Source organism: Phaseolus vulgaris, chromosome 1, assembly GCF_051622355.1.
Source record: "Phaseolus vulgaris cultivar YP4 chromosome 1, ASM5162235v1, whole genome shotgun sequence".
NCBI lineage: Eukaryota > Viridiplantae > Streptophyta > Magnoliopsida > Fabales > Fabaceae > Phaseolus > Phaseolus vulgaris.
Genome location: NC_143498.1, coordinates 6,347,227 through 6,359,779, shown reverse-complemented (window position 1 = coordinate 6,359,779; position 12,553 = coordinate 6,347,227). Strand labels below are relative to the sequence as shown.

General features: G+C 31.4%; 2 protein-coding genes across 2 annotated transcripts; both read left to right on the top strand.

Annotated features, from left to right (window-relative positions):
• Positions 1-3,711: 3,711 nt before the first annotated feature.
• LOC137815359 (rust resistance kinase Lr10) lies at positions 3,712-4,736 on the top strand. The gene has a single exon (XM_068618503.2). It carries the CDS (start codon positions 3,753-3,755, stop codon positions 4,734-4,736), a length of 984 nt encoding a protein of 327 aa, XP_068474604.1. The 5' UTR covers positions 3,712-3,752.
• A 7,345-nt stretch (positions 4,737-12,081) lies between these two features.
• Positions 12,082-12,432, top strand: LOC150029478 (uncharacterized). The gene has a single exon (XM_090303307.1). The coding sequence runs from the start codon at positions 12,082-12,084 to the stop codon at positions 12,430-12,432; it is 351 nt and encodes a 116-aa protein (XP_090159433.1).
• Positions 12,433-12,553: the final 121 nt, after the last annotated feature.

The window sequence follows — 12,553 nt, the reverse complement described above, 5'->3', positions numbered from 1 at the left end:
TCAAAGGAATGAAAATGCATAAGTTACAAAACTATTTTAGTTGATTTCCATAAAATCAACCGGTTGTTTATGCGATTCAACCAGTTGTTTTTATCAACAATTTATAAAAAAAACTTAAAACTAAAAGCTAAGAGCTCCATCTAGTCCCCAAAAATCACTGGATATTTCACTATGTAATCAACCACATATTACAAACCACGCACACCAAAGAAGTGATCTTGAACCCATCAAGAACACACACTTCTTTTGGCAATTACAACACACCACAGATCAGAACACCCTCTGACTCTATGTAACACAATACTCTACAGAAATACAAGTCAAATGAAAGAGAATGGAGTACACCTGATAATGATCAAAGATCAAAACAATCTTGATTATAGCACAATCATATTCCACTCGTAGAAAGTATCCAAAGCTTGAAGCAATCTTGGAAAACTGATTTGAAATTGTTAATTTGAAATCTTAACAACCAGGAGCGTATAATCATTTATTTATACTCCAAATAGTTGTTAAAAGCAATTAATGAAAGATCCAAAATCAGTTAAAATCATTTAAATCAGATTAAATTAACTTAACTTAATTTAGTTAAGGATTTTCAGAAATCAATCAGTTGAATTTTCAAAACAACCGGTTGAATTGGTTTGACAGCAAAGACAATCAAAGTCAAATAGTTTCAAATCCTTTCAAAAATCTCTAAGTTTAAAACAAACGGTTGAAATGATAAAACAACTAGTTTTTTTTTTCACTTCTCTTTGAAAACACATCTTTTTCAAAGGGATTAAAATCAAACAACTTTGGATCAATTCTATGAGTGGATTGCAAATTCAAACTACCCAAAACCCACACACACAAGCAACAACAAAGCCTTCAACCAATCTTCATGGATTTGGAGACATCAAAGTCCATGTTCAACACATATTATTATCTTTGTAGAGACAAGAATATTTAGAAAAGGTAATTACAACAACCATTGACACCTTGATAACTATATATAAACCCACTATATGGGAAGGATTGGATTCACAAGATTGTGAGTATGTCTATTCAATGAAGGTGAGGAAAAAATTAATAAAAAGACGAAAATCAATGATATTGTTTATCAAGTATAAATGGAAGAAGAAATTTCATCATTGGGGGTTTCAACGTACAAGTGTGGTATTTGGAAAGGAAATCTAACAAAAATGATTTCTTGAGAACCTTATTGGACAAGTAATTCATGGAGTAGTCAAAGTGAAAATGTACAAAAATCAAAAGTTTCGAAATAAAGCAGAAGAATAAATCCATGAAGGAAAAAATGGTGAACTCATAGGAGGAAGTACTTGACAATATCAATCATAATGAGAGAAATGGTATGAAGAAGTCAGGGAAGTCAAAATGTCACATGCAACGCAAAAATAAAAGAAGGAAAGTAAGGACGATATAAAATTTGATCACCCCTTGGTAACGACCCTGTCATCTTCTCGTCGCTCTCTTTGGTGGTCGACCTTTTAATGTTTGATACCTCCATTGTGGTTTGTTCCCCATTACCCTGTGTATATCCTATATCAAGATAATTAATTTTTCAACATTCTGACTCTAATGAATTTGTTTTAATCCCATCTATTGTTGCTAACAATGATTTGTCTTCCATAGGTTTGTTCCCCCAATATTTTAATTTGTGTTCCTTCTTGGTTGTTGTTGTAGTGAGATATCCTCTTCCCACAACACTTGATAATTGAATAGTTGACTTTGATTTTCCAATACATCATAGTGAAACTCCTAATTGCTAAACATACATACAATCTTGCATACTTTAACACTTTCCAAGAGTCAAAAACATTTGTTTATTGTGATGAACATTCCAATGATAACCACAATCCTTTTGAAGCATTTGATGCCCCATAAGGATAGTGGTATGCCTCTACACCACACCTATATGATCTTATTTCTCGATGTTTCTTGAGATGACCAAGAAGAATCAAACATGCTTGAAATCATTCATTATGTTCTTCAATTGTTTATATATATTCATTTCATTATCAGGTGAGAGATTCACTTGATTATTCCTTAAATATCTTATTATGACACCTTGGATAAAGTTTTCATTTAGCAGATCCATCTTACTCACATCATGTAGTCTAACTTCAAAACTTCTATTTATCCACATCTTCTCATTCTCTTACACTTGTAACGATATTCCTTCCATTGCATCTTTTTTACCTTCCTTCTTAGTGTCACATTTTACCGCTTGTGCATAAGTAAAGTATTGCTCATTTTCACCCATTTTGTTGTTCTTTCAATTTTTTGCTCTATGTTTATCCCTTCATTCTTGTTCTGGTTGTTTTTTTTTTTTTCAAACCTGTTGTATTTTGGTTAACCAACGTGATTTTTCATGCTTGCTATCCAAATTGCGTCTACTTGTTTTCTATTTCTACTTCATTACCAACCTCTACAAATATCACCAAGTAATATCTTTGTCCTCTCCCATTTAGTTTCCTATTTATGAACATTCCAGTAACTCTTCCCCAACATAGGAAGATTTTCCACATATCATACTCGTTAGAGTTTAAAGAAAAATGTATAAAGAAATATGAGGTCTCACTTTCCTTTTTGTTCCCTAGCTCTAGACATCCTCTTTCTCCATCATTCGTACATGAGAAAAACTTAGCGAAAGCAAATATCTAATTGTAAAAGACATAAAAATAAAATTTTCTTACTAGGTCAAATGCAAAGGAGTGGCGATGGTGGGAGCAACACAACGGAGAAGAAGAAAACATTAAAAGTTACAAAATGACACTATTTGTGTTGGCATGATTTCTATATATTAAGAGACACGTGATGATAATTATACGTTGTAACCATCATCATTTTCTATTTTCAATGATGATTGTGTTTTAACCATTGTTTTGGACATTTGATAATAAATTTTAACCAAATTATTGAAGATCTCACATCGAATAGATATAAGACCAAATTATAGTATATAAGTGATCGTAAACCTCACCTTATTAAACCAACTTTGTGAAGTGGAGTTAAACTTAAACTCATTATCCTTATATGACATCAAAGTCACTAAGAGTTTATTCTAGTTGAGATTTGAGCCTATCGTGTCACTCATTTTTTAGTGAGATGAACATGATTCTAAAATTGATATTTTATCATCTTAATTTACCTATGTTTTAGTTATGTTCTCCACATTTTAAAAATTCAATTTTAATTTGTCCAAAAGTTTCTCATATTTTCTTCATCTAATTTAAAAATTCAAAATTTTAATCCTCAAAGTGATATAAATAAAGGTTTATAATCGATATTAAATGTTAATTACCTTAAAGATAAAAAATTGTGATTTTCAATATGTTAAAGAGGTTAGAGGAACACAAATTGAATTTAAAAAGTTTATAGAAACTAAAGAAATTATTTTTAAAAACTATTTGTATTTTTTTACAACCATCTGGATTAGGTCTTAGGAAATATTAATGTTATATACAATTTTATAGATAGCAATGTCAAAAATGGTATTGATAATTGTTTGTGGTAGACATTAAATTTACTCTTTTTGTGTAATGTTACTATGGATGTGTAAAGTTTGGATTTTGTGAACGAAAAATTACTTTAACAAATAATTTATTTCATTTTACAATACCACTGTAATCACCAAGTAAAAATGTCTTGCAGTCGGACAAACTATTCTTATAGTATGGGCTTACAAAGCTTTGTTTGGATTGCCATTCTTAATTGTTATTTTTATATGTAAATGGAGAAAAAGACATATGTCAATGTATGAAAATATTGAAAATTACCTTGAACAAAATTGCTTGGCACCTATTATATATTCATACAAGGAAATCAAGAAGATGGTTGCAGGTTTCAAAGTGAAGTTAGGTGAAGGAGGATTTGGCTCAGTCTTTAAGGCAAAGTTGCGCAGCGGACCTTTTGTGGCCATCAAAATATTGGCCAAATCTAAAGGAAATGTGCAAGATTTTATCAGTGAAGTTGCAACCATTGGAATGATACATCATCAAAATGTGGTAAAGTTAATTGGATTTTGTGTTAGTGGCTCAAAGCGTGCTCTTGTCTATGAATTCATGCCCAATGGATCTCTTGATAAATTTATTTTCTCAAAAGAGAGAAATATACATTTAAGCTATGAAAAGATATATAATATATCAATAGGAGTGGCTCGTGGGATTGCTTATCTCCACCATGGGTGTGAGATGCAAATTTTGCATTTTGACATCAAACCTCATAACATCTTACTAGATGAAAACTTCATCCCTAAGGTTTCTGACTTTGGATTGGCAAAGTTATATCCAATAGATAATAGCATCGTTACAATGACTGCAGCAAGAGCAATCATTGGATATATGGCTCCAGAATTGTTTTATAATAATATTGGAGGAATATCCTATAAGGCTGATGTTTATAGCTTTGGAATGTTATTGATGGAGATGGCAAGTAAGAGGAAGAATCTAAATACTCATGCAGATCACTCAAGTCAACTTTACTTTCCCCTTTGGATACATGATCATATTCAGGAAGAGGATGATGTAGATATCGGAGATGTGACAGAGGAGGAAAATAAAATAGCAAAGAAAATGATCATAGTTGCACTATGGTGTATACAACTAAAACCAAATGATCGACCCTCAATGAAGAGAGTAGTGGAAATGCTTGAAGGAGATATTGAAGACTTGGAAATACCTCCAAAACCTATTCTATTTCCAAATGAAACAGTGACATATATTCAATGTTGAAATTATTTACTAGTAAAATATATACTATTCCACTATGCACAGGAGTAGTTATTTGCATCCATCTTCTTATTCTAAACACTTGGTTGTCTATGTCACTTGTTTATATTATTTTGTATTTTGTAGTGAACTATGGGATACAAGGACATGTTATTATATTCTAAAATAGTTACATAAATTGCATGCAAAATGGCCAAAAATTATGCTTTGGATGTATTACAAGAAGAAAAGTCAAATACCTACGTAGAGTTTAATCCTTATAGACTACCCTACTTTCATGTGACAATATTTAGTGAATGATAATTCATAGCTTCGATCTACGTTTATTTCCATTTTCCCAGAAACTGGTGGTTTGCATCGAGAGGTATTCATGCAAATTCCTTTATATCTGTCCAAATTTAGAATCCAAATTATTGGTAGTTCAAATCTTAGTAGTTAATTAGATACTAATTTAGAAACTATTTAATAATAATATAAAATAATTTAAAAACAAAAACAAAAATTTAGTCTCTAAAATGGTCTCTAATTTAGTCACAATAGTAACTAATTACTTTTTGTCTCTAAAATTGGTTTATATTTCATGATTTTCTTGTAGTGTAAATGGATTTAACTTAAATTTCATATTGTAAATTTTAATATATTTGTTATTAATTTTTAATTTTTTAAAAAATCAATATGAGTTGTCACATTTATGTATATTTGTCAAAATAAATATAATAATTACAAAAATTGTCATGTACATTCAAACAATTTATATTTTAAACATGTTAGGTTGATTTGATTTAATTAAATATGTTTACAAAATTATTATTTATCTGTTCTATATATTTCATTAATAATTCATAATTTATTTGATTAATATTGGTTAAGACAATTGATTAAATACAAAATAAATTTTTAAGGCTTCATATATAATTTATAGTTTTCTAATATTAATTATTGTAAACATGAATTTAGTTTTCAAAATTTAGATCGACCTAAATTATTATTATAGATTTAGTCACTCTAATTTGATTCAAATGAGTTATATATTTTAATAAATTAAAACTTGTAAAACTATTTGAAATCTTATGTGAAATCTATATACAGAGCCGCATTATAGTCTTATTTTTTCTACTGTTGCTTACCACTGTGGTATGTTGCATATGTAGCATATAGGCAAGCCTCCAATAATGGTTGTGGGTTGTACTAAGTTCTTTTTGGATTCTTATGTGAGCCATATGTATTTTGTTTGAATAGGTTTTTGAACAAAGACAATTTTATAGATAAAGTTTTGAATAAGGATTGGATCACCAAATAATTCATTTAATTTAATTTTTTTAGTGTTAATAAAAAATTTCATGAAATTGTTAGCTACTAGTATACATAGATTGGAATATGATTTAGATAAATAACAACTTTTAGGGTAAGAAATTAGTCATACATCTACAAATTAGTCATACCCTAAATCTATGAACTAGCCTCTCAAATCCACATATTCACTGTATGCATGAATCGAAAAGTATGCATGAATGCACTCCAATTGGTTACTGAATTGAAGGAACTTTTTTCCTATTCAATATAAAATGTTTATTAATAACACTTGAATATAATTAAAATATTCAAATATATGGTAATATATATTATTGACTTTATCAAAATAAATTAATAAATTAATAGAACATTAAATATTATTCATTCATAAAACACCATACCATTAAATATTGTTTGACTGAGGCTACATCCACAAATTGGTAATTCTTCTACAATTTGCATTTCAATTGAAGCTTTCTCCCACCATGTTGATTGTCTTGTTATGATCCCTACTTGAGTCAGTTCCTCGCCACATTGAAAAGAAGTCATTTCTTGGTGTTGTAACTTAAACCTACGCTATTAAAGCTTGAATAAATAACAATTGGTGCTCGTATAGATTCAAGATTTCGAGCAGCGGGTATTGAGTAAGAATTTGTGGCCTCTTTGTCATATAAGAATAATGATAAACTAATAAGAATAAATAGTAATAATAAAAAAATAAGAGAAAATTAATGAATGTCCTTAGTTTAATGAAAAACAAAAAAGGACAAGCCAACATTTACAACATTCATAATCCAATAAAGCTTAATGATATATATTGATTAACTAGTGTTGTAAATATCTTTGTGACTAATATCACAAACATGTTTAGGAATAAGTCTTTGTTTCAATAGTTGTGGGTTACAACATTACGATCAATTTTGCATCAGATGTGGGAGTTGCAAGAACATCCATTTCGGTTGCATAAGTTTTTGGAAAAATTGATGTTGTTTACTCGGACAAAGTTGAATCAAACTTGGAGAAAAATAGTTGGCGTTGTTGATCATAGAAATCATCTTTTTCTCATTTTTTGAGTGCATTTATATTTGGTTATATTGAGTAGGCGTTTAGGAAGTTGAGGACCTTGTGTCTTGTAGTCTATACTTTGTAAGGGATAAATATCTTTAGGATATGCCTTGTTGATATCCATATACTTTGTACACATTCTCAATTTTTTACTGACTTTGTTTACCATAACTATGTTTTCTAACCATGTTGTGTATCGTGTTTCTCATATAAATTTAGCATTGATAGGCTTCTCAACCTCCTCTTCGACAACTTTTCACTTCTCATCCCCTAATTTTGTCTTCTTTTGCAATCCTGGCAAGCTTCCTTATACACAAATAACTTGTGCAAGATCACCTCAGGGTCTACCCCTGGCATGTTTTCGATTGTCCATGTGAATAAGTTAGCATTTTGAATTAGGACCCAATATATCATCTTGCCTCAGATTCTATGAGGTTGGTCCATATCCTTGTTTCTTGCCCTTTGTGCCTTAATCAAATGGTGGTTGTGTCTTCGTCGAGCTTGATCCTTACATCATCATTTATTCAAGGATTGAGGTCAATCATATGTCGTTTGGAAATCTCAACTAGGATATAAGGGTGCAATTCTCAAGATGACAAAGTAGCATTCTCCCATGGTTCTTTAATTGACGTGGATCGTGATGATGTCTCCGGATGCATAAGGGAACTTCACTATTAAGTGCCATGTTGAAACTATAGCTTCTAGGTTGTTTAAGAATAATCTTCTCAGGAGAATGTCGTATGAGGTATTTGCATCGATTATCAAGTATCAGATCTTGATAGTGTGACTTTTCAAACTTCCTTCTCCCAAATTAGAGAACAAGTCGATGTCTTGGGGATTTAAGATATTTTTTTGGTCTAGAAGTAGTAAGAAGTAAGAAAGGAATAATGGTGAATCAAAGGAAATATGCATTGGAATTATTAACAGATGCAGGTCTTTTAGCTTACAAACCTGCACTCACTATTGATAATCATGAAAAATTCTCTTCTACTGGAAGTGTTCCTTTCATAGATATTCAAGCCTACAAAAGATTGATTGGAAGACTTATATATCTCACTAATACCCGACCTGACATAACATTTTTGTGCAACAACTTTCTCAGTTTCTTGTTAAGCCTACAACTTCTCATTATACTGTAGCGATTAGAATTCCCATATATCTTAAAGGAGCTCCAAGTCTTGGTTTATTTTTCTCTTCCAACACTTCTGCTCATCACAAAGCCTTTTGTGATAGTGATTGGGGTACCAACAATGATTCAAGACAATCAGTGACTAGTTTTAGTGTGTATCTTGGAAATTCTCTCATATCCTGAAAAGCAAAGAAGCAAGGAACAATATCAAAGAGTTCCTGTGAAGCTGAATATAGGGCAATGACCACTATTACATGTGAAATTCAATGACTAACTTATCTTCTTCAAGATTTCAAAGTTCCTTTTGAGCAACCATTTCTTTTATACTGTGAAAATGACTCGGCAAGATACATTGCAACAAATCCAGTGTTTTACGAGCGTACGAAACATATAGAAATAGATTGTCACGTTGTTAGAGAAAAAATAAAGAAGTGTCTCATCCATTTGCTTCCCATTTTCACCACAAAGCAACTGGTTGACATTTATACCAAAGCTTTAAGTTCTCTCAATCTTTCAAGAGTATTTGTTCCAAGATGGGTCTCATCAATATTTGGGTGTCTTTTCTAATTCTTAGTTGTTTCTCTTTATAGAGGTAAATAACCTTTATTTTGTCTTTCTCTGTTATGATTTTAGTATTTATTGATTGATTCTTTCTCTTTTTAGCTAGACCTAGAATGAGTGTACTACTTGTATATATTTGTTTTGATTCCATGAATAATTAATATTCATTCTCATATCATTTGTCTTTCTTTTACTCTTTTGTTCACCTCTGATCTCTTTTGTTTATCTCTATTCTATTTTATAATATTATTTAATGTACAAGTATATATGTAATTGATCCTTTAGTGAAGCATACTATTTAACGATGCATAATAAAGTTTTGTTTTACATTCACCTTCTTTTTTTAAGTAGAAGTACATCTACAATATTTTTCTCTTGTTTTTCTCTATTAAATACTTTACATCTTTAAAGTTAGAACAATTGGGTTACTATTTTTTTTTTCAAGTTTCCAAATGCGAAATCATTATGAGATGCTGTCAACTTTGGCGGGTACCATGCATGTATCTCCTCCCTTCTTTCATTCGTATGTCTCCTTTCTCCATATGGTCTTCCATATGACCGATCCTCCCTCCTTACTTTGATCAGACCTCCATTGTTATTGCTTGATCTAAAATTTACTACTGCCTTTTCACCTTTTGACCGCATCCCATCTTCACCTCTCATTTCCTATTCCTTCTTCCTTTTAGTAAATTCTTCCACTTTAATGTAAGACATGGCTCGAAGATTTATATCCACCATACCTTCCTTTCATCGAAGAGCATCCGAACCTCCATGAATTAACATATGTGCCCTGAACGTTTTTATATGAGCATTCAGATCCTGCATTCCTGTAAATGAACCAATTTTGGGGAAAACATAATTTGCCAGAATTTGTTCATTCACGATATCTTCTGAAAATGGTTGGAAATCTGACTCTACCTCTCCATCACCCACTTTCTAGCAACTCGCTCATCTACCCGCTTTTGTAACTCTTCATTTCGCACTTGTAACCGCTCTTGTCCTCTAATTGCCTAGTCCATTCTTTGTCTGGTCTCCTCCTGTGATCTTCTAAACGCTTCTGCACACTCATCATTTTGTCTCCTCATAGTTTCCATCATTTCCATCAACATACGAATCGTATCTGATGAAGATCCCTCATTCTGGGCTCCACCAACTTCTTCTTCCATTGTTGTTCGCCTCGTTCCTCTCATTTAAATAAGCATACGTGAAATAAGGAAAATATTGTGAAGGTAGGAACAATTTACCTAGTCCCACGGTGGGCACCAAAATGTTCTAGACAGGCCAATGGACGACCTTAATCCAGAACATTAAAGGTAGCCAAGAACAAGTGTGCTTTTGACCTAATCTCTAATCTCTCTATGTGTGAGGTTTTACCCAGTATATATGGAGTCAGTCTTAACCTCAAGACTTTCGTTATGATTCTTACTGTCTGGTTAATGCTAATAAATTCAGATCTCGTATTTCATGCTATTTCCTTTATATTATCCATGTAGATCACAATCTTACCTTAATGACCCAAGGTCAGCCCAGACCCATGACCCAACAAAAATATTTTTTATTTATATTTCTCAAAATTATATTTTTATCATTCTAAATGTTTTTTTTCGTTATTTATTCATTATTTTTAAAATATACCATTTTTTTTATCTTTAGAGTAGTTTGAATAGTGTTTAATAAATATTAAATGTTGACTTCTTTTCTCCAACTGGAACGCTCTAGCGATTTAATTATATGGACAATACCATTTGATATTTAACTCCTTGGAAAATATCATTTGAGATTGAGAATTAATTCTATGATTAGTACCATTTCATATTTAATTTCTTAGAAAATACTATTTGAAATTTAATTTTTTTATAGCACCATTTATGTTAACATGAGAATTTGGTTCACAGAAAATCCAATTCTCACCTTTATTTCTTATTTCAAAAAACAAAAATTTTCAAGGTTTTTATATAATCGAATTTTGAAAGTACTTTTTTATAATAAACAAGAACGGAACAAAGTTGTTTGATGGGTCATTGATTTTTGGAAAATATAATTCTAACTTTCAATTTTTAATTTTTACGTAAGAAATATACATCTGAAATTAATTATGCAATAACCACCGAAAATTTTGAATGATGTTTTAGAAAAGAAAATAAGGAAAAAATAAATATTTCTACCATAATGTTGTTTTGTCTTCATATTCAGATTCATTCTAGTTTAGTTCTAATTTAAATAAGTGTCCATGAAACTCAACATCTAGACCCCAATACAACATAAAAGATTGCTGCAGATTATGCAGAAAACCAGAAAAAAGTATATATGACAGCACACAAACCATGAAAGAAGATAGCTGCATGGTTGCTGCATATTATGTTGTCCATGAAACTCAACATCTAGTACCCCAATACACCATCTATTAGGTTGTCAATGATTCACAATAAGTGTGAATCTTTTGGACATGTTTTATTATACACGTTGTGATGGCTAGGATACACCTTTATCAATGAACCTTGATGATGAGTGATCTGGTGAGTTTACAGAGTGTGATCTACCAATACCAACTAGTTAATGGTGAGTAACTTCGTCAAATTCTTGGAAACGCACTTTTAATTATTGAGTTTTTCAAGGCACAAGCTAAAAAACATGGTGGAATTTTGGGTTACGTGTGTGGAATTGCTTCCATATGTTTTTCTCTGTCCTTGACCTTTTACACATACAGAAAAGGTCAGGCATTGTTAGTGCTTTTTTCTGCTACCACACTTGGTGCCCACCGTCACTCTTTTCTTCTCCCATGTCCAACAAGAATATGTTCATGAAATTAACACGAGGAAACAGATGAGGCCCTTTTTGGGGCAAAAAGTCACCAAAACAATATGTACCAATCACATGTTAAAGTTTCTTAACCAAACAAACATTATTTGGGACTCAAATTCTATAGTCATTAAAATTATATTTCGAAATATAAGCTTCCAAAAAGAACAATTTAGGATGGTTTTAGAAACTCAAAGAACACCATTAATGTACATTACATGATTAAATACATAAATCAGAATTCATGCACTTTACGAATATTTAAAATTTGGTATTCATTAAAATGAGTTGTGGAAACCAGATAGAAACGCGGTTTCTGAGTCAAAGTCTACGTTTTAAGTATCATACGTCTTCAAACAATTCTGTAAAAGGAAAAATGTTGTCCTTCATAGGTATATATTCAGTGTGTGTTGTTTTAGATATAAATATCTAACTTGGATTTGTTTGCAATTGAATTCAATGAGAAACAGTTTGGAAATTATGTGGAGAGAGAGAGCATTCATGGTGGTACTGCTACTTCTAGTCTGGAAAATTCATGGTGGTTTCCCCTCTTCTTCCTGTGGTCAAATCACCAACATCAATTACCCTTTTCGATTCAAAGGCGACCCAGAAAAGTGTGGTCTGAAAAGGTATGAGCTTGGTTGTGTGAATAACGTTACGGTGTTGTATCTTTACTCTGTAAAATATGATGTGCAGGCAATAAACTACAAGAACTACACGGTGAGAGTGGTTGATCCTGCTCTTCAACACCATAATCTCTCCTCCCTTCCTCTCCGTTTCCTCTCTCGCTCCAATTTCTCACTTACATTTACACTTCCTTTTACTACTCGCATCCATACCAAGCCGGTCTAAGACCCTATGAAAATTGGGAATCTCTGAGTTTCGAGTATGAACCGAGAATAAAACTTTTATTTCACTATTACTTTTCAAATAAGAATACAATTTTTGGAAATAGTCTTACAATAGACTTTTC